Source organism: Myotis nattereri (genome assembly GCF_964212035.1).
Source record: "Myotis nattereri genome assembly, chromosome: 14".
In the NCBI taxonomy this organism is placed as follows: Eukaryota; Metazoa; Chordata; class Mammalia; order Chiroptera; family Vespertilionidae; genus Myotis; species Myotis nattereri.
In genome coordinates this window covers 54,698,407-54,720,622 of record NC_138089.1, presented here as the reverse complement: position 1 = coordinate 54,720,622, position 22,216 = coordinate 54,698,407, and the positions used below count along the sequence as shown (strand labels likewise).

The 22,216-nt window shown below is 55.3% G+C and overlaps 1 protein-coding gene across 2 annotated transcripts in view; it reads right to left on the bottom strand.

Moving 5' to 3' along the window:
• TTC21A (tetratricopeptide repeat domain 21A) overlaps window positions 1–22,216 on the bottom strand; it is a 28,841-nt gene that overhangs the window by 5,879 nt on the left and 746 nt on the right. For both annotated transcript variants that reach the window (XM_081105848.1, XM_081105849.1), the window contains exons 2-19: window positions 21,356–21,485; window positions 19,990–20,100; window positions 19,155–19,321; window positions 17,732–17,854; window positions 15,513–15,670; window positions 12,407–12,491; window positions 11,837–11,935; window positions 10,685–10,877; window positions 8,450–8,547; window positions 8,085–8,285; window positions 7,260–7,389; window positions 5,365–5,522; window positions 4,944–5,159; window positions 2,314–2,552; window positions 1,534–1,606; window positions 1,318–1,428; window positions 822–960; window positions 534–637 (exon numbers count right to left, since the gene is read on the bottom strand). In XM_081105848.1, the coding sequence (XP_080961974.1) occupies window positions 534–637; window positions 822–960; window positions 1,318–1,428; window positions 1,534–1,606; window positions 2,314–2,552; window positions 4,944–5,159; window positions 5,365–5,522; window positions 7,260–7,389; window positions 8,085–8,285; window positions 8,450–8,547; window positions 10,685–10,877; window positions 11,837–11,935; window positions 12,407–12,491; window positions 15,513–15,670; window positions 17,732–17,854; window positions 19,155–19,321; window positions 19,990–20,100; window positions 21,356–21,485 (2,535 nt within the window). The remainder of the gene's footprint in view (window positions 1–533; window positions 638–821; window positions 961–1,317; window positions 1,429–1,533; window positions 1,607–2,313; window positions 2,553–4,943; window positions 5,160–5,364; window positions 5,523–7,259; window positions 7,390–8,084; window positions 8,286–8,449; window positions 8,548–10,684; window positions 10,878–11,836; window positions 11,936–12,406; window positions 12,492–15,512; window positions 15,671–17,731; window positions 17,855–19,154; window positions 19,322–19,989; window positions 20,101–21,355; window positions 21,486–22,216) is intronic.

Genomic DNA, 22,216 nt, shown 5'->3' with positions numbered 1-22,216 from the left:
ATGGGCAGGCACTGTCCCGTCAGGGGCAGCCCAGGGGGGAAGGGTGTGGGTCGGGACCGGCCATATTCTGGTTCAAACCTCAGCTCCACCACTTTTGAGCAGTGTGACACTGGGCACATTTCTTACCCTCTTTGAGCCGTTTCTGTCAAATAGTAAATGTCACAGTGCCTTTCTCAAAGGGCTACTGTGAGAATTAAATAAGAAAGCAAGAAGCCTGGTACAGAATCCAGCATAGAGCTATGGGCATTGCCCATTATCACCACCACCAGCATCCTTGAGGACAAAGGCATTATCTTGCTCCCAGCCCAGCCCAGCCCAGCCCAGCCCAGCCCAGCAGGGCTCACAGCACTTTGGTGCACCGTCAAATTAGTGAGCAAGGGTTGGGGAGTAAATGGAAGGTGGAGCTCAGAGGTGTAACGAAGCCTTCTTTTGAGGACCAAGCCTAGAGGCTTCCAAACCTGTAGTCCTATCCTTCCTTCTTCAGCTCCATCAGAAAACGGCAGATACAGACCTTGCGTCTACTGGTCAATTACCTTGTTCAAGGTTTCCAGCACATCTTCTTTCTTATGGCTCTTGTAGACCTTTGCCAGCAAAAGCAAGCACTTGACATCATTCATCATGGATGGGATGTCTGTGGCTGCAAAATGGAAACTCAAATTACTGTTCTCTGCCTCTTGGGGATGAGTGGGGGTGCGGGGGTTGGGTTCAGGACCTCAGCTAGTGTCTGGTCCCTGCACCATTCTGCAAGAGAAGAGAGAACAGGGTGGGGAGCAAGATGCCTGCTCCCAACGCAAGGGGAGTGAGCTAGAAGGCTACCTCACCTGCGTCATGTTCCAGCGCCTGCTTCAAAACCTTTTCTGCTTTGTTGAACTTCTTTAACTTCAGGAGCAGCTCAGCCAGATCACAGCACAGAAAGTCCTGTCCGCTAATCTTCTGGGCCGCCTCATAAAAGTTGATTGCCTTTGTGCAAACAGGAAATGCTGGCATCAGGTCGGGCTCTACACTTGAGCGCCTGGCCTTGTGTTCCCCTCAGCAGCCGCCACACCTGTGGGCCCCTCCAGAACACAGAAGCCTAAGAGGAAAAGGCCTTCCCAGCTGGCAGGGCTCAGGCTTCAGCCTGCGCAGGTGTGGGGAGTGGTGGAGTGTGGCCGAGTTCTCCCCTTGGCACCCCATTCCGCAGGGAGCTCGGGGGGGGGGGGGGGAACTCAGCCACTCCCCTCCCATCCTGACACCCTCTCCCACCCAGGCACCCTCCTCCCTCTTCCCTGCTGGGCTGGCCCTCCCCACCTCTTCCCGCCCAGCCCAGCCCAGCCTGACCTTGGTGTACTCGTGGGCCTTCACATAAGCGCGCCCGATTCTGCTGACCAGGGAGGGGTCGTGTGGGTTCTTTCTATAGGCCTCGTCGTAAGCCTCCAGGGCCTTCTCGGGCTGGGTTGGGAGGAGAGGGGAGAGCTGTCAGGGGTCTCTGCCTTCTCTCCCACTGAGCAGTTAAGATTGGGGGGCGACGGGCCAGGCCATGAGGCCCTTGCTCACCTCCAGAATGTTCATGAAGGCATCGCCCAGCAGCAGGCTGGTGTCGGGGCCAGGCAGATGTTCGCAGAGCTCCCTGCGCAGGTAACCAGAAGCCTATCTCAGACCTGTGCATCCTTCACATTCCTGAGCCACCACCTTCTCTTCTTTCCAGGAGTCCTGGCTGACATTCGTCCATTCATCCAATACTCACCGAAAGCCCCATGTGCACGAGGCTCTCCTCCTCTGTCACCTGGGCCGTGGCCAGAGCCTCCGCCCAGCCCTCCAGACCCCTCTCCATGAGGCAGCCACACTGCTCTTCCTAGGACTCCCATCTGACCACGTCACCCCACTGTGTAAGGTTTCCCACTGCCACTGGGATAGTCTCCCCTCCCTCCTCCCAGCCTGCCCCTCCCACCTGAATTGCCAAATGGAGTTTTGCCTGAGGAAAGGGACTGGGGAGGTACCCTCTGGGTCCCAATGTCAAATCTCAGAGACGGCCTTGTTGGGGCTTCAGATCGGCTCTCCGTCCTCCTTCACCTCACATTAGTCACATCCAAGTCATTGGACATTTCCTCGAGGATGGGCAGAGCGGGGGCCAGGGCAGAAGTGCATTCCCATGGTTCCCCCCAGAATGTGGGCCATACAAGGGGGAGGGGGTGCAAGCAGGGCTCAGTGTCCTCAGAACTCAGCAAGGAGCCAGCCTGGCTGACCTACCATGCTCAGTTCCAGCCCTCGGGGAAATTTCACACTCTCAGCCACCGCCACTGCGAGGAGGCTGCGGGTGCGGGCGCGGGCGCGTACCGGTAGCACCCAATGTAGAGGCGGACGTCTTTGCGGATGTGCAGGTAGATGCTGGCCATCTTCTCCTTGGCTTCCGTGTAGTGGGGCTGCCTGGGCGTGATGTTCCTCAGCATGCTCAGCGCCATGTCCACGCTCCCCTTGCTCAGGGCCAAGTCCACGTTGGCGATGGTGATGCGGGTCTCCTCCGGCGTGCCGCTGAACTCGTCGATGGCATCTTGCATGACCTTGGTGGCCTCGTGCTAAGACACGGGAACCCAACACACCCTCCGCTCGCCTCCACCCACCGCGGGCGGCCTGATCACACTTCACATCTCTTCTAGGAAACGTAACGCAATCCCCCTGCCCAACCTGGCCCGGGAGAGAGAGGAAACAGGGAGACGAAGGCCGGGAGCAGTCCTGCTACATGGGAGCCAAACACAGGATGACCCACCTCCACCTGTGGAGAGGCTGCAGGGGCAGAAAGGAGGGAGATCGCTTTGCTGTCCAGGGCCACTGTTCTTGGAGGGCAGGGGGAAGGTGCCCAGCTAGCTGGGGGGTACAGAAACCCCCAACTGTAAGAAGCTCCCGATTCCTTACCACCTCAAAAGTCTTCCCATGGGAGACCTATGGACGCATGTCCTTGAACTTCCCTGCTTAAATGTTGTGGGATTGGGTGCAAAGAGGTCTCTTGATATTTTCATTATATTTGTACCCTTGATTATTTTAATACAGATACTTTCTTTGCCCATTTTGGTGCTTTTTGCCTTGCATTCAGCCTTCCCAGCATTTCTCCCTCAACCTCTGCCCAATCTCCTACAATGTCCTCAATGCTTTCTGTGTTCCACTGGTTCTCTCTTCTGTAGGAACATGGGTTAAGCCTTTAGCGGAGACCTGTTGTCTTTCTTATCCATCATCCCCTCAAATCACTTATTTTTCCTGGTTTCTCAACCCTTTCCTCCAGTCAGAGAGCTTCAGCAAGGGCTAGGCTACTTTCCACTCTTTCTCGTGAAATCGTAGTTTTCTAACGACATCCTTGTTTTCTGTGGTTACTCTAACTCCGCCAGCTGACTTTTCATCGCTCCCCATTTTACTGGGACTCCTTTCTTGATCTCTTACGTTCTACTTTGAGCTCATTTTTTAAGACCCCATGTTCTGTTTCTTTGCACTGAGTGTAGAAAAGTTTTCTGAAAAAAAATTTTTTTCTTCTATTTCTTATAGCACTCTTTCTCCTAAAGTATAACCTTGTCTTTGGTCTATTTTATCCCCCCTCCCTCCATTCACTCAGTAACCTATACTGTAGTTCCACACTGGGCCCATTCTGATCACCCCTCTCCTCTACGGGAACAGCTTCACCTAAGCTTGCCTTTCTCACGAGCCGGGCTGGGAGCGCCTCTCCCTTAGCTTTCTCCCGCTGGAGGTAGCCTTTTCGAGAAGCCAGGGTCAGGCTGGAACCCGCTGGCTCGCAGTGAAGGCCACGGCTCTCAGGTCTGTTATCTTGGCCCAGGGAGCTGCAAAACGGCTGCCAGGTTATTTCCCTCCTTACTGTCCTCTGGCCCACCACCCCGACGAAGGAGCCTGGGACAGAGGACACCGCGGGCCTTTCAGGGGGGAATTCTCGCTCAGCAGCCTGCCCGTCTATGGGCTGGATGCGGGTTCCTCCAGGAATGTCCCTGCTTTTCCCGTGGCTTCACCACATCCCCAGTTCAGAAAGTTTCAAGCAAAGGCCAGAACCTCAGGCCCCCCACTCACTGCACCCTGCTCTCTCTCTGTCACCCATGGTAGCTTTGGCGAGGACGGGGGTCTTGTGACCTGTTCTCCTTTATCCGGGGCCTCAGCCCAGGGCATGGCATAAAGCAGGTCCTCCATCCACCACTGAACGAATCACTGACTGTCAACTATTCTTAGAGACAGCTGTCCCCTAATTTTGTTACAGATGGAGATTCCTTCCCTTTTAATTCTTTTTGGCAGATTTAAGGGAGGGAAGTACCGTAAACAAGTTTCCCCATCCCCGTCTTTGCCCAGGAGGCAAATTTTAACTTTAAGAAGAAAAGTCCTCGCGGACTGATACCCCTGCTATGCCGCGATCACCGTAGGAGGCAGCAGGATGGCCCAGGACTGGTGGACCATGGAGGTAGGTGGTCCTGGGGAGCAGGTGAGTGGGCAAGGCCAGCGAGGCTAAGGGTCACAGGCAGAGTCCAGCTCTCCCAGCCCTGGCCTTGCCCCTGCCAGACCTCCCGAGGCCCCGGGGCTGCCTCACACAGGTCAGACACTGCAAAACTCCAAGGGGACACAGTTCATAAAGGTGATGGCGTGACTGGCATCCACTGGCAGGTAGGCATTGCCCAATCTGCACAGCCACCTGGGGTGGGCCGGAGGGGCCTGTGTGTGCCGCCTCCCTGAGATGCTGACGGGGACAGGGACACAGGCGGGGGGCAGATCAGGCAGGTCCCCGTCAGAGTGGGGCTTTATCTTGAGGCCCATGAGAGCCACGGAGGCCTTTTAGGCAGGAGAGAGCTATGCTTTCAAGCGAATAAAGACTCAAATGTTAGCCTAAGTAAACATTAGCCAGAATCAAAAGGCCTGGTGCCCAGGCCGACCCTGGCCCTCCAGCATGCCCCAGTCCCCGGGGAGAAGAGCCTGGCCATCCTTACCAGCTCCCCGTTCATCCGGAGGGCATCTGCCAGCTCCAGTAAGATGGATGCCCGCTCACTGGGCCCCACAGAAGGCCCGCGGACCTTCTTGCCTTCTTCCGCCTTCAGAGTTGGTAATTTGATGATCATTTTCAGGGTCTTGATGGCTTCTGGATAGTCCCCAGACTTGTTGAGGGCCCTGGCCTTGATGAAGTGGTAGAGGGGGTGGTCTCGGACCTAGAGGAGCCGAGTGGAGGGTGGGGCTCCATCACCGCTGCTGCTCATGGCACCCAGAGCCCACTAGGCCCTCCCCCGCCTGCGGGCCAGCGGAGGGGCAGAGGATGCAGGGAGCTCCCGGGGCTCCTCTCCCAAGGCCTGTGGGGCCCGCAGCCAGCTGGGCTTGGGGATGCTGAGCAGGTGACAGGGCGCAGAGGAGCCCCACCTGGAAGTTGTGGCTGACGCCCAGCTCCAAGCAGTGGGAGCACATGGCAAAGTTGCCCTGCGCCAGGTAGATCTGGGACTTGAGGAGGTGGGCGTGCACGGAGGCGGGGTCCAGCTCCAGGCAGCGCTGCACGGTGCTCTGGGCATTCTCCAATTCCCCTAGAAACAACCAACAGACCCCTGCGTCCAGGGAGCCTGGGGGCCTCCGGGAACCCAGTGCGCAAAAGCAGGGTGACCTTTACGTGTCCTGCTACCCAGGAGCACCCAAGGTTGGCATTTTACCCAGTTCTGTTCCGCCTCACTCAGAGGGCTCCTCCTAGAATGAGAACGACACAGTTTTTGTGAAACTCAAACCTCAGTGTCACACCTCCCTCCTGTCACTGCACGGCTCCACCTGGAAGCTCCGGGGAACACCCAAGTCCTGGTGCCACGCCGAAGGGCAGGATGAAACCTAATAATAACGGCAACTGTACTTGCCACCACTTACCAAGCACCTGCGCGATGCCCCACCCACGCAGAGCGCTTCGGAAAGGCTGGCTTAGTATTTGCCCAGCCCTGCAAGGTTGGTATCGTTCTCCTTGGTTCTTAGCTGGAAGGCTGGGACAGAGCCAGCATGTGAACCTGGGCCCTCAGTGCCTGAGGCTGAGCTGTGGACGCCCTGGCACTGTGGGGCTGAGAGCCTCCCTGCGGCCGGGCTGGCCCTTTGCGGGGGCAAGTGGCATCCCAGGGGTGGGGTGCAGTGAGCTAGGAGGGGAGCCAGGTCCCTCAACAGCTCCTGCTCCAGGAAAAACAAGCATTGAAAACACAAGCTCAGGGGTCACCAGAGGCTGGGAGCAAAAAAGGCCATGGGCCAGCCAGGGCCCCCAGCAGCCAGGGCCCTCCACCGCATGACCTGGCGGGTGGGGCACACCTGCTCCTGGGTCCCCTACGCCCTGCTCCTTCCCTGTGAGCTGCAGAAATGTCAAGATGTCTCCATGGCAACACCACCAGCTGGAGGCCTTCCCTCACCTGGTGCCCAGGAGGCCTTAAAGCTGTGGGTAAACCTGGTACCCAGATGAACACTGGGAGGACCAAGGATGCAGACAGGGGGACCCCCGGCAGAGTGCCACCCACCCAATGCAGCGCCAGAGGACAGACAGGCACATGGCATTCGGATGCTTGGGAAGCCCCGAGACAACAGACGTCAGCTTGGCTCTCAGGCCGAGGGGTGAAAGGCCTCAGGGAGAGGGAGGGAGGGAGAGAGAAGGCGAGGGGGCACCCAAAGGGGTGTTCCTTCTTCCCCACTCTCTCCAGGATCTGGGCCTTGAGATGGGAGAAGGAAGCCACTCTGGCCACCCTGAGGCTCTGAAAGACGAATGGAACAGGCGTCCCCTCCCCATGAGGCCTTCCTGACCTCCGATAAAAACCATAACCCTACCCCCCTCCCTTCCTGCTGTAGCTTTCTCCTGATAAAACAATACAGTGTGCAAACTCCAGGAGGGAATTTCTGCCTCTCTGACTGCGAGGGTATCCTGGCGTCAGAGCAGTGCCTGCACACAAGGCAAGTTCAGTGACTGCTCCCCGGCAGAGGCCTCGCAATCAGCAAAGGTCTGGGTGGGAGAGACCCCTGCTGGTGAGGGAGGTCAGGAAGGTTTGAGGGGATCCGAGGCTGGAAGGCATGATGGGGCAGGCCTGGTGAGTGTGTGTGTGTGTGTGTGTGTGTGTGAGTGTGTGTGTGTATGTGTGTGTATGTACGTGTGTGTGTGTGTGTGTGTGTGTGTGTGTGTGTGTGTGTGTGTAAAGCATCCCAGTCAGGGAGCCCATGGACACTAACCCAGGGGCAGAAGTCCCACCAGGTGTCTGAACAGATGCGGGAGGACGCAAGTCCCCACCTGGCCACCAGGACCACGGGCTCACCTGAGAGATACTTGATCTGAGCCATCACATACAAGGGGCCAATCAGAGCTGGTGCTGCCTTCACGACAGGAGTCAAGATCATCGCAACTTGCTTAAGAAGTGGAGACACGATCTGGCCTGGCAACCGGGGCTGCGGGAACGGGGGCCTGGCTGTGAGGTTGCCCCATCCTGGGAGACCCCTGGAGCCTCAGAAAAAGCTCTCCCAGGAGGGAGCGGGACTCCACACAGGTTTATTGCCCGCTCGGTACACCTGGTGCCCAGCAGGCGCTCCCGGGACAGGGACTTTGTTTCGTCCATATTGTGCCCGAGTGCCTAGCGTGGTGCTGGGCACGGGGCAGAGCACTCAGTAAACAGTTGTGGGGATGACTCAGGCCAGGCATGAGGGCTACTAGGCATGTCAGATCTGATCCCTGCCCACAAGAATCTCAACTGGCTGGGAAAGCAGGACGGACAAGTCAAGACGAACATACTTCTTCGAAGCTTCTGGGAAAAGGGAGCGCAGTTCCTCTCTAGGATAAAGGCCGGGGCACGAGCCAGGGGCCTGCTCCTCCAGGTGCGGTTCCTGGACCAGCAGCACTGACATTACCTGGGGGCTTGTTCCAGACGTGGGGCTTCTACCACCGAGTCAATCCCTGCACCGGAATGACCCCCGGGTGATCTGTGTGCTGCACGTGCGAGTCTGAAAAGCACTGGCCCGCCCCCCGCCCCCCCCCCGCCCCCCCGACCTGGGGCTCGCAGAAGCCCGGGGACTGGCCAGGAGAGGCCCCTGCCGCTGTCCAAACCTGTACTCCAGGCCCCCGCCATGAAGATGCGCCTGCGGCTAACCTGCTTGGGGCAGAAGAACAGGTACTCCCTGACGATGCAGACCAGGAAGAGGGGGTCCAGCTTTTCGAAGTACTCGGGGCCCAGGGGGAGGCCCTGCATGTAGGAGAAGTGCAGCTCGGCCGCCTCCTGCAGGAGCGCCGTCACCTCCTGCTCCCCCTTGTGCCTCTTGGACGCCAGAAGGGCTTGGAGGAAAACCAGCACCTGTGGAGGCAGGCCCGGGGCTTGGAACCAACGCCAGCCGGCGGAGTTGGTCGATGAGGGTGAAGCAGAGGGCCAGGCCATCTTGGCTACTCTCTCCATTGGGGTGGAGGAGTTTGGGGAGGGGGACACACTCCTGGAGCAACCCATGCCCTCGGAACTCTGACCTCTGACTTCCCCAGGGACTGCTGCACCTCCTTCAGGAATTCCAGCTGGTGCTCGGCCTCCTCCAGGTGGCCCTCTAGGATCTGGCCCCAGATGATCCCTGGGAATGGAACAGAACATGGATCAGCGGCCAGCTCCCAAGCGCGGCCAGCAGGCCAAGGAGCGTGGTGGGACCACGGCAGGAAGGATCTCAGGGTGGGGGACCTTTTCCAACATCTTCATAAACTTAAAGTGATACATGCTCATGGGAAAGAGTTCAAATCTTAAGGCAGAGTAGAAAAGCAGCCCTAGTTCATGCTCAGGCTTTAACCGTGCCTCCCTCCAGAGGTAACTTCAGGTTATTAACGCATACACAGCTTTTCCTAGCAGTTCATACACATCTACCCCATTCTCTTTAATGAAGATGTGATATTCCACAGCGGTTGGAACCATTTCTTTAACTGTTGCCCTACTGAAGGATGCCTCATCCCACACTTGGTTTGTGTGCAATGACTAACCATTGCAGTGCTGCTGTGAGCATTTTGTGTGCGTTCCAATCCCTGAAGCAGAGGCGATGGGTCAAAGAACATGCGTATCTAAAACACCGAGAGATAAGGCCAACTTGTCCTCCACTGATATTTGAATTCATATTACTGCCAAGAATTTGAAAGTATCCTTTCCTTTTCACCTCGCAGACACACTGTACTCTTTGCCAGTCTAAAAAGTGAATTCTAACTTGTTTTAATTCACATGTTTTTGATTATTAGGAAGAATGAACGTCTTTTCATATATTTAATGGCCTCTTCTTTTCTACTATGAATTTTTTGTTCAGAGCTTTTTCCTGTTTCTCTTTTGGGGTGATTCCCCCCCCCCCTATATTATTAACTCTCTGTAGCTAACATTTCCTATTAGTTTGCCATTTACCTTGTCACTATTTTTAGTGTCTCTTGCCATCCATGAGTTTCAAATGTTTACACAGTCAAATCAGTAAAATATCTTCTTTACAGTTTCTGAGTGTGTGGTCATGCCTAGAATCCCCAGTGAACCCAAGTCCAGTTTAATGTTTATGTTTAAATACTTCATTCATTTGGAACTTGTTACTGAATATGGTGTGAGGTGCAGAGTTACCTTTAGTTTTCTTTCTTACTGGATAGCCAGTTATCCAACTGTGATCATTGGACTTGGGTTTGGAGTCTATTGGTTTGAAGTGTCATCTTTATCCTGAGACCTGTTTCGATCCCATTTTATCTGTTGATTCCAGTACTGGCCTCAAGCTGGTTTAACTACTGTTGTTTTGTGATACGTTTTGAATTTGGGAGGACAAATCCCTTCTGTTTCTACTATTCTTCTGTTGATGTTTTTTTTGGCCATTTGGCTATAATTATTCCTGTCTTCCGAATCACCATCTTGGTTTTCAGTGATATCTGTCCTGCTATTTGGCTCATCGATGGAACTTTTTACTTGGTATTCACATTTTTAACAACTCTTTTTTGTTCCCTGTATTTCTTCACAGTAGCATGTTCTTGACTTATTGACATCACAGCCTCTGGAGCCAGCTGACTCTGGAGGTGTTTGGTGGGGGAACGTCTTCTCTGTGTCAGCCATGACCTTGCACGTCCCCGCTCGGCCCCCCATTCAAACTGTCAGAAGATTTACACAAGGACGAGGCTCATTCGTATGAGCAGCTGGGCAGGTCCCCCGAGTTGTGAAGGCGACTGATTTCCTCAGCCAGGCCAGATACCATGGTGACGCCAGGATGCATGTGAGTGGGCCTGCCCTGGGCTGGAGCCCGGGGGACTGCCCCGTGGACTTCCCTTCTGGCCCCCCGGCTGGGGCTCTCCTCTTAGATGAGGAAACAGGGAAGGAGTCAGCCTGATGGAGGAACATTTGAGGGGGTTTTGCCCATGTGCCCGGCAGCCACATCCTGTTGTCCTGCTTGTCCCTGTGGTGGTGGGAAGCCACCTGCTCGGGGCAGAAGAACAGGATTGTTTCTGCTTCCTCCTGAGCCTCCTGATTGTGTCTCTGGTCGCCAGTGTTGCTTTGAATCCACTTTTGAGTGTTCCTGTGCCTCTCCTGTGCGAGTATTCCTATGCTTGTAGATTCACGGAAAAGCGCCCTGTCATACAATGCACCCCCAAACGCACACACCCTCTGGGGACAGTGCTCCCCCACACCTCTCTTTTGGGCCCAGGAAGGCCACCCTGCTTGGCTGCCGACCCCTGCCCTTCCAGCGCCCACCCTACCCAGCCTGCAAAGACCTGTCAAGGCGGCCACACTGTTCTCGTCCACTTTCATGGCCTCCGAGTACCACATAAATGCCTCTTTCACTTGGTCCTGCAGGATGAAGAGATAGCCCAGCTCTATGGCCAGGTGGGTGTAGGTGGGTGCGGCCAGAAAGGTACGTTCGATGAAGCTGCACACTAGCTGTAGAATCATCTGGTGCCTCCCACACTGCAAGGAAGGGACACACAGGGAGGGGTGACCAGTCAGCGCAGTGGGTCTGAACAAGGCCACATCAGAATTGGGGGGCATTTTAACAGGCCTAGGAGGGGGGCTCAGGAGAGCCTCAGAGGCACCCTATGTCCAGGCAGCTGGGTCTGTGTCGCTGATCAGCTCCCAAAGAGCCTCCCACGGGCCACAGCTGCCTCCGGCCCGAGGGACCCATCCCCTGTCTGGCCGCAATAACTGGTCCAACGAATCACCAGGAGGTTTTTCAGAAATTGCAGCTGGGTGAGAGAGGTTCCTGAGCCCCGCTGACGGGAAGTGACCCCAAAGGCTGCGAGCAGCCACTTTCCCTGCCATGTGCGGGGTCCACAGAGAGACTCGGCCCAGACGTGGAGGGAGAGATGGCCTCCCAGTGGCATCTGAGCCCACGGTTCTGTCCCCTGAGGCCCGAGAACCACCCCTGTTCTTACAGCAAGTCCTTCTAGTGAACCCTGCTTTGGGGCTGATGGGGCTGACAGAGGCCGACGGTTTGGCGGCCTTGCCTGATGTCAGAGAGGCCTCCTAGACGGGCCGGCCTTCCCAGGTCGCTTCCGCAGAAGGAATATGGGAGTTGGGTGCCCGGTACCCTGAGGCCAGAGCTGGGCATGGCTCTGCTGGGCAACAGCCATACTACCACCCTCTTCCCTGAAAAGAGGCGCCACCCACTCTAAAAGTGCTGCCTGATGGCATCTCCCTGATCTTCTTAGCATCTCTGAGGGGCACCTGGGCCACCATGACACAGGTGTTGGCCAGAGGCAGGTAGGGGCCAAGTTTGAACCAGAGAGAGGAGAGGTGGAGTACACAGGGAGCTTCCAGGGGGACCATAACCCACCCCCCCTGCGCCCGCCCGCCCCCCCCCCCCCCCTCCTGGCTCCAAGGGACACAGTGAGAAGCAGTAGTTCAGAACCAGGAAAGCGCCTTCTTACCAGTCTGCTAACCACAATAATTTTTTTAAGATGGAGGCTTGGATTTTGGGGTTCTCTTGTCTCTAGTGCCTTAATCAGATTTCTAATGTGATCGGCAGCCTGCAGGGACAAAACAGACGACGTCAGAGGCTACGTGTCCAACAGGAGTTGGGCAGAGGTTCTCCACTCCGGCTGCGCGTCACCATCAGCTGGGGAACCTTACAAACACCCACCCCTGAGTGCCAGCCCCCGAGACCCGGATGTAACTGGACATGGGGGTCCAGGTATTGGCATTGCTTCAGAGCCTCAGAGGGGAGCTTTCAGGAACATTGTCCATCGAAGAGCTGGCACTGCCCCTTGGGTGTGTGAAGAGAAGCTGCCCTTTCACACCCACCCAGGCAGAGCCTGGGGCCAGCTGTCACTGTGCCCACACCGCAGGGCACCAGGCCAGCAGCCGACTGCCTGGGAGGGAGGAGGGAGCCAAGATCCAGGGAGCACCCGCCAAAGCCTTGGGGTTGGAGGTGCTATGAGGGGTTCCTCCATGGCTATGTTTGTTCCAAGGCTCAACTTCTGAGTCCTGAAAGAACTTACTGTGGTCATGTTTCCTTCTCTTGCAAGCTCGTGCACAGCTAGAATTTGGTAGGCATCGATATTTCTTTTATCTTTCTCTAGGATTCTGAAAGAGGAAGAGGAGCCACATGAATGGAGAGTATTCCTAGGCAAGGCGAGGATGGTGTAGCAGCGTCAACTTCTGGTTGTCTTCCACCATCCATTCTCCCCTCTTTTAATACTAGAACTCCCGAACTGGTGGGGCACATGGCGACCCAGAACAAAAACTACACTTCCCAGCTTCCCTCTGCAGCGTAGGTGTGGCCATGTCATTGAGTTCTGGCCAATAGGATACACACTCAGGTGCCCAGTGTGATATCCAGCAGTGCCCTTCCAGCATGCCTTCCAGTTCTTCCTTTGCCTCCTTCCTGCTGGCTGGCACGTGGACCATGTGAGCCACATCCTAGGGATGGTAGAGCAGCGAGACAGAAGGGGCTTGGGTATCCTATAGCCCTGAACCACCAGTCAAACTTTTTCCTAAGAGAGGAACAACCTTTTATGTTATTTAGGTCATGTATTTTGGGGTGTCTTTGTGAGAGAAGCCTATTCGTATCCCAACGCACACAGACATGAGCATGGTACCAGGGTGTGGGGTGGGGCAGGAGGTGCACGCAGCTGCAAGATGGAGAGGGCACTTTGGTTTCCATCCTCTGCCATTGTGAGGGAGGCTGTTTCTGGTCATATTACAGACTTTACAACATTCTGTTTCTTCATAGGAAACTTCATACCTTTTCAGTCTAGTCAGGGAATGGCCTTCTGTTTCATAGAGGGTTACTCTGATTAACATGTAGAATTCAACACCATTAGGCACAGTCCACATTCAAGGAGTTCTAACCATTTACAATGCTTGTGAACCTCATACATTTGGAGAAAAAAACCACCACTTGTAAATGATTTACGGACTAAAGAATCAGAATGGATATCAGAAAGTTCTTAGAATCAAGTGATAAAAAATATGTAGCTACTACTAAAATGGTACCTCAAGGGCCAGCCGTAGAATGAAATGGTTATATTTTAAAAGAAGATTGAGAATGGAGGAGGCAGACATTCAACTTAAGAGTTAGAAAAAAACACACACAAAACAACAACAACAAAAACCCAACAGAATAACTCCAAAGGAAGCTGTTGGCAGGAAATAATAAAGAACAGAAATTAATAAATCAGAAAACAGACATAATGGCATCAACAAAACTCAAAGCTGGTTCTTTCATAAGACAGATAAAAACAACAAATTATTTTAACACTGCTGAAGAAAAATAAGAGAGGAGGGAAAAAATAAATAATATTAGGTATGACCAAAGCAACACATCCAGAAACAGCAGAGATTTAAAAGTGGGAGGATTCCATGAACACCCAGAGCTGGCAAAGCTTTGGGGAGGAAGGTGTCAAGGTGTGAGGCGCAACCCCCTGGCACCAGACTCTGCGTCCCTGTGTGTGTGTGTGTGAGGGGGGGGGGGGCGGGGGGCAGCAGGATTTGGGCGAGGGTGGCCACGTGTGCCCAGGGCTGTGTCCTTTCCAGCCAGGTGCTTCTAGATAGCCGGTGGGCCCAGGTCTGAGGCTCCAAAGCAAGCTTCTGACCCAGCTCCTGCCAAGGACACTGGCCAGGTATCAACAGAGAGAGGGACGCTGGGGGCCCACAGAGTCACTGCACCTGTGGGGCCCTGTAGGCTGAGCAGGGTGGGATCACTTTTTTTTTTTTAAATATATTTTTATTGATTTCAGAGAGGGAGAGAGAGGGAGAGAGAGATAGAAACATCAATGATGAGAGAGAATCATGGATTGGCTGCCTCCTGCACACCCCACACTGAGGATCCAGCCTGCAACCTGGGCGTGTGCCCTGACCGGGAATCGAACCATGACCTCCTGGTTCATAGGTCAATGCTCAACCACCGAGCCACGCCCGCCGGGCGGATCACTTTCAATTTCTACCAGCCCCGCTCTCTCTGAGACGCCAGTTCCACTCATCTTCAGAGGAATGACCATCTCTTCACAGGGAAGGAAGAGGTTTGTTTTTGTGTTGTTTTCTTCCCAGCTGTGCTGTGCATCATCACAGAACTTATTAACAATTCATAGTGACGCCTGGGGCATTTAGGGGAAAAAAATGGAAGATCCACAAACTCTTTTCAGGGAGAAAATCAGTATCATACATTTTAGCATTACTTGATAGAAACAGTTAAAGCCTTAGAGTTAAAAAGACAAGCTTCAGTTATCTAGAAAACACCATCCTCAAAAAAAACACAAAAAACTCCCATCAGACATTCCTCCCCTGAAACTGTCTAGCTCTCTTCACAGCTACCCTTGGCCTTGAGCTTCCACAGTCTTAGTAACTCCTGAAATCTCCGCCGTTTTGAGGACCTGCCCAGCCCCAGACTAAAAGTCTTCTCTCAGTCATCAGTGACCTTTTGCCCCTAATGGTTTTTTATTTTTTTAAAATTTTTTTTAACATTTAAGGAACCATATTCTTTTTTTCTTTGTTTTTTGAAACATACTTGAATTTTCATTGATTTCACAGAGGAAGGGAGAGAGAGATAGAAACATCAATGATGAGAGAGAATCATGGATTGGCACACCCCCTACTGCGGGTGGGGTAGGATGGAGCCTGCAACCCCTGCATGTGGCTCTGGTCTGAATCAAACCTGGGACCCTTTAGTTCGCACCGACTCTCCATCCACTGAGCCAAACCGGCGAGGGCACCCCTAAAGTTCTTATTAACATAAATCATATCCATATTTAAAAAAAATTAAATAGCACAGCAGTCCTTAGTCCCCTGCTTTCACCCTGTAACTCTTGCTGTTTTGGGTTCTATAGGCAGTTCCCTCCATCTTTTGTCTAAACGACATGCTCAGACCTCGTAGGATGCCCGTTTCTGATTTTTCCCTGCAGGCCACAGGGGCCGGCTTCCTGCCGTAGCAGATAGGTGTCCTCCCTCTCCTCCCCCTCATGATGGGATGCTATCAGTACTCACAACTCCCCTGGTGACAATTTTTACTTTTTTGGTTCCACCAAATACACAGTATCTCCCACCTCCCCACCTTGCACGACAGGAGCATATTAGGGGCATGGTTGCCCCTCGCCCCTCGCCCCTCACCTGTGTCCTGTTTCTAGCGCCTGCTCCCAGTCCTGCCGAGCCAAGAACAGCTTCATCTTGAGGATCCAGGCGGGCAGGAAGCTCTCCGAGACCACAGTGATCTGGTTCACCACCTCCAGGGCCCCCGAGTAGTTCTGCTGGGTTATGTGGAACATCGCCTGGAGGAGCCGAAGAGCCTCCATCAGTGCCCACAGAGGGTGGTGGCGATGCCAGTGTCTCCACCAGGTCAGGAGCAGAGGCGGACGCCTGGGCACCCAGTGGCCAGTCCAGGAGGGGCTGGGTTCCAGGAGGGGCAAGGCAGGGGCATCAGGGAGAGAGCTGCGCCCTGAGCAGGCCTGGGCCTCTTGGAGGCCATGCGAGGGCTGCCCCCTAGGGACAGAGCTGGGGTTGCAGGCCACTTGCCAATTCTAGAACCGGCCCATTCATTTCCCATCCGCTTTCCTGAAGCTTGTCACTGAACACTGCCCCCTGGGGCCCAGGACAGCAAATTGGTGTCAATGAGGGTTTGAGAGCAACCTCCTCTACAGCAAGGTTGTGGGGCTTTTTCTGTGTCACGGCCGCTGGGCTGGGCTGGCCAGTGCCAGCCACCAGGTTCTCCTGGGTGCGTCTGACTCAGGGGTGCCTGCGGGGTAAGGGGCAATGCTCCTAAAAGACTTGAACCCGCACCCTGAAAAGGCTGAGAGGATGCTTATGTTGGACCTATAGCAACCTTCCGGGGGGGGGGGGGAACTATTCTAAATGAAAACGTACAAATAAACGTGTCACCGCAGCACTTTTTCCAAGTCTGCAACTGGAAACAACCTCAATATCCAAACAGGAGAGCCGGCTGGCGAGTTACGACAGCCCCGTTCAATAGGGGACTGGCTCTGGGTGGCCATTCCAAATGGCGTTTGCTGACTGCAGCTCACACAAGGGAAAGCGCCCAAATGATAACATGCCCCACGATGGTGACTCTATTGGATAACCCTACGACCCACCACCCTACGGTGGGGGCCCTGTGTGATCCCCTCAGGTCCAGGAGAGTTGGCAGCTGGTGGCTCTCAGGGGAGCCCCCCTCCTGGGATCGCCCTGGACCAGTGGTCGTCAAACTGCGGCTCCCGAACCACATGCGGCTCTTGGGCCCTTTGAGGGTGGCACTTCCACAAAATACCACGTGCGGGCGCGCACGTACAGTGCTATTGAAACTTCGTGGCCCATGCGCAGAAGTCGGTATTTTGTGGAAGAGCCACCCTCAAGGGGCCAAAGAGCCGCATGTGGCTCGCGAGCCGCAGTTTGCCGACCACTGCCCTGGACTGAAGGGAGCTGCCTGCTGCCAGGTCATCCCGTTCCCCGGGGGCGGCCCATACCCAGCATCTTGTCAGCGAGGCGGGCAGTGAAGGGCCATCCCAGCTCCGCAAGTCCAAGCAGAGCGGGCCGGGACCTTCGCTGTGTCGGCTGTAGCACCCAGCCTCTCCCTCTGCCCAGCCCACCTCTTTCTCCTTCCCCACAGGTGCCGGTCCCAAGGGTGCTCCCTGGGAAAGGCCCCGCATGACAATTGCCATGAAAAGCGGCCGTGGCACACCCCGAACCCACGCACAGAAGAAAGACGGGGGGGGGGGGGGGGTGGGCACCGCCCTGGAGAGTTAACATGAGCTGTTAACAGGAGTGGGAGAGCTCAGGGCGTCATTTTCATTCATCTTTTGACTTTTTAGACTTCTGCTTTTTAAGGAGTGCGCACACAATTCGTAAGAAAGATATACACAAACAGAAGAGAATAAAGGGGTCGATTCCCTCTTAGACTGATTTAGTGAGCGTCACATAAGGAACGAGGAACTTCATTTAAATGAAGATCAGAAAATACAAAAACACAAAGCCATACCTCCCCCTTCACTGATGGCCAACCAAGTGACCTGAGCAGGTGGGAAGAAAAAAGGTGACATGAGGAGTATGTGAGAGAGATGCGGAGAAAGGGGGCGGTGAGCGAAACCAAAGGCAAACAAAGCCTGGAAACGCTAAGGCAGGACAGACCCTGCGGCGGAGACCCTGAAGACGCCATGCAGAAGGAGACAGGAGCCCAGCCTGAGCAGGAAGGAGCTGGGAACTGGGCTGGCTGCTGTGTGACCCTGCCCCCGTCTGCTCCCTGTCCTGGAGATTGAGGGTCGGGGCTGAGGTCGCCTGGTGGGTCGCGGGCTCCAAAGGCCCAGTCAGCGCTACCCACTCCCCTCCTCCCCGCTGCCCACCTTTCCCAAAAGCCCCAGCACATCTTTGTTGTCCTGAACCCCTTGTTCCAGATACTTGATGGCTTTCTTTGCAGTTTGGGGCTTGTCTGAGGTGAGGTCCACCAAGCCTTTCAGCATGTAGCCCTGGGATAAGAACAAGAGGAAAGAAAGATGAGGGCTCTGGTCCTGCTGAGCCTGGAGTCAGCCGTGTCTCCTGCCTCATGTCCCACCAGGTGTCACCGCACACCTGCGCCCCGCCAGGCACAGCTGCATGCAGATCCCGGGGCAGTCCTGCTGGCTCTCACCGCCAGGCCTTGCTTTGTCCCTACCGTCCCTTTGCCTGCAATGCCCTGCTCAGCACACGTCCCCCAAACCAAAGTATGTCCCCTGATTAACGACCACTAGTCTTTAAAACTCAGTCTAGGCGCCCTTCCTTGACCTTCCGGGCTGGGGTTGGGCCCTCCCCAGGACCCCCAGCTCTCTCACTCCCCAGGACCCCCAGCTCTCTCGCCGAGGCACTCTCACCCCTCTCGTCACGGCCTGCTTAATTTACACTGCGCTCTGGAGGCCAACATGGGCCGCTCCTGCTCTCTGCAGGTGAGCCGGGCAGGCCCTCTGAGCAGGCGAGCAGGAGCCATTCTGAGCTCACCGGCCCTGCCGGCCCCCCTCCAGCCTTCACCCAGCCTCTCCTGGCCGATGGGGCAGGCAGGGAGGGTGGGGGGCTCAGAGGAGCCCTAGGCAGGGCGCCCGCCCTGGAGAATCCCTCGTGGCCCGGACCAGTGTTTCTCCACTCTTCCATTACTGCCCTCCTGAGGAGCCCTTTTAGACATTTTCCCCCTAATCATCCCCTCCCCCGCCAGGAAATTTTAATATCACAGATATACTGTGATACATGTTGTATGTATATCTGTGCCTTCCTCCCAGAGCCAGTTTTCAGCCTGTTGGGGGGTGATATCTCCGCGGCTGAGAATGCACGGCCCTGGCTGAGGCTGCACTTCTGCTCTCAGGGTGGCTCTGTGCCTGGGAGGTCTCTGGTGTCTGAGCGCCCCCTGCTACCCAGCAGATCCGTGTCCTCGAGAAGGACTCGCAGGCCCAGTGCAGCTGGTTCATCTACTTAAACAAACAAACAAACATGACATCTGGACTTTTAGCTAAAAATCTTCTGATTTCTAAATGTCAGCGATGAATTCAAGATTTTTAGGATATATAGTGCAGGCCACGGGGCGCCTATCTGCAGAGGGGACTCTGGACAAACGTCAGTTTGTCCCGGACTAAAGCCCCGAGACACCCTGGGTGGGGTCACTTCGAGCCCCTGGGTCTTGGCAGTGCGGGCCGGGCTGGGGCCTCCCCCATCCCCATGGCCGTCCGTCCGTGGGAGTAATGGCCGCTCTACTCTGATGTGATGGGACGCTGCTGTCGCCCTGGGGACGCCCGTGGCGAGTACCTCTCTGGCGCCGTTGGACAGCTGCAGCATGCGGTCGATGTACTCCTTGGCCTTGTCATGGCGGCCCATGAGCCAGAGGAAGAGGCCGGCGTAGTACAGGGCAATCCAGCTGGCCGTCTTGCGGATTTCCTTCAGGCTGCTCTCCAGCTCCTGAATCGCTTCTTGGTCTGTGAATCCGAGAGAGGAGTGCGGGCGAGGAGGTGTGCCTGGTCCCGCAGGGGGCACCGAGGGCCTCTGGACACTCTGGGGCTCCCACAACACATGGAGCCAATGACACGGCAGCCCGGGGCCTGGAAACAAGGCACACTGGCCCGGTGGTGCCCCTGGCGCTGCCCAGGCCTGGACTTGGGCTTGCTGTCTCTTCTCCTCGGTGCCCAGGGTGGATAAATAAAGATATGCTGAGCAGACAGGCCAAACCCAAATCCCTCACCTCAGGTGCACAACTCATTCTGGGTGGGGGAATAGTAGTTTGTGGTCTCTTGGAACCTCTCTAGGGAAGTGGAGATGAGTAATAGAATTATTTATGTCAGTGTGATTTTTCCTGACAACATCTTGGCAAAGGAAAGCAAGGTGTCTCCCCAACTTGGGGTCTGGAAGGAGGACCCCTCCCACTGTTATGCTCTCTGCCTATGGCTCCCACTCAATGGGGCCTGGGCACGGGGTCTTCTTTTGAGGGATTGCAGGGAAGGGGAACAGCAGCCACTCCTCAGAGGCCAACAGAACCTGCAGCCACCAGGTCACCTATGTCCTTCTGCAGCCCTGGAGGGGCTGGCTCCCGGAGTGGGGCCATCTTTCCCTGGTGGGGCCAGGCCACGCTGGGCAGAGCTGCACTCACCGATGGTTTTACAGCACTTGTGAGCATAAATGAGCGCCATGATGGAGCACAGGGACACGTCTGGGTGATTCCGGAGGCTCTCCAGGCTGCTGATGGCATCCTGGATGTGCTCTGCCAAGTGAGACCACGTGGTTATGCTTTGGGCTCCAGGCCCAGAGGGCAGAAGGCTCCATGGCAAGTACATGGGGATCCTCATTAGGGCTGACCCGTGGCTTGGCACCACCTGGCTTGACCCAGAATCAGAGGACTAACTGGTACAAAATGTCCCCAATGGCCTGAGGTCCCTGAAGACTGACGCTCCTTGAAATGCTGCTGGCACCATGGTTCAGGCTGCCAGGGGCCGGAGGGCTTGGAGCTGAGGATGTACCCGTGAGTACACAAGGGATATCTGGGAGGTTGAGATTTTTGGCTTGGGAAAGTTCTGGAAAAAGAACCTCAGGGCATTTCTAGTTAGTTGCACAAGAGCCAACAATTACATTTATCCCTCCATGTCCACTGACGTTGGCCATGGGCAGCTCAGCCTGTCCCTAGCCCAGGGTCCTTCTGAATGTCTGAGTCAGCACCTGTATGGGCCCCGCTCCTCCCCTGTGCCGCGCCAGCACGGCCAAGGGTAACCCTGAGCGGGTGTGGTGAAGGATTTAGAAAAGACAGACAAGAGAATGAAAATCTGGGTCTCGGTGGGACCCTGCTTCTTTGATGGAGAGACAGACAGCACCACAGACGACACGCCGTGTCTTTATGTCCAGATTCCACGAGGCAAAGCAAGGGCGTGGTCAAGATGTTTACAACAGTCTCGTGGGTTTCGATCCTACTCAAGTACAGGCACCTGAACTCTATCAAGCCCACATCACTCAGGCACCTGGGGCCACGTGTTCGGACCATAGGTTCACGCTCACAACTACAGCTGTTGGCTATAATTGTGCTGGGAGGGCTCTGCCCTCCAAGCTGGGACTTGCACGTGGCCATGAGAGGACTGTGCCCTCTCATCAGTCCGAGGCTTGAACCTGTCCAAACACTGTAGCCGCTCTCCACCCCCCCCCCCGCCTGCCCCTGTACCATACCTGCTGGTACCCACACCCACCACTTCCTCCTTTTCCCGCACTCTCAGCTCTCAGCTTCCAACCTCGGGATCAGGTCAATAATCGTGCAGCCATTTCTCCACCCACTCGTTGTGCAGCTAGGGAGACCGAGGTGCAGAGCAGCAGTAGTGAGCCCTCTGAGGTCTCAAAGGCGACTACCTATGGATGGCACAGGCTTCTGCGGACGAGCCTGGCGATGACGGGGGTAGGAGTGGGCGTCTGGGTGGAGTCAGTGTTTGTGCTGGGCTAGTGCCCAGGGCAGGAGGCCAACAATGACGAGTCCTTACCTTCCCTGAAGGCTCCATAGGCTTTAAAGAACTGCAGCACAGGGTCATTGCTGAATTTTTCCAGGCCCGTGGCCGCGGCCTGCTGCAGGTGGTGGAAGTACTTTTCCTGGTTGTAGTAAATGATCCCGGCCTGTGGGAGGGGAGACACCCACTGCAGTAGCCCTTCTCCGTCTGTTCTGACCTCTCCCCTCCCTGTTCCCTGCTCCTCCTCAGTTCCGTGAAGGAAAGAGAAAGAGAAAGAGAAGTTTCTGGCCTCATCCTGTTCACCAGGCTCAGGAGCAACTCCATGCAGTTTCCCCAGGAAGGAGCCTGGAGGAGTCTGTCGTGGAATTATCCACAGATTCTGGTTCAAAGGTGGAAAATTCAACTCAAGCTGTTTTAGGAAGGGGCTCAGGGGGAAGAGAGGGGACCAATACTAAGAATAATTGCATCAGGAGTTAGTTACAACGTATTGTGGCCTAACCACCTCTGGAAAGTGTACCCAGGGCTTTATGTCCATTACCTTCTGCATCATTCTCTTCACAGCCTTCCCAGTTAAGAAAGCTGAAGGCCATGGCGACTGTGGCTTGACAGAAGTCACACAGTAACAGGGGCTGAGATTTTAAAGTGAGTCTCACTTCCCCTAAGGTTTCTGGGTGCTGGGGTTGGAGACAGATGTGGTTGGATTGTAACAGCCTTGTGGGCCATATGAAAGGGCCCAGGCATCAATCTGAGGATAATAGGACGCAGTGGGAATGGTTTTATGCAGGGGTGAGGGACGTATTCAGATGTGCGTTTTTGCAAAAACCACCCTGGTGGTTGTGGGTGTGTGTGTGTGTGTGGGGGGGCTGGGTAGAGGGGGGATGGCTGGTGAAGAGAGCT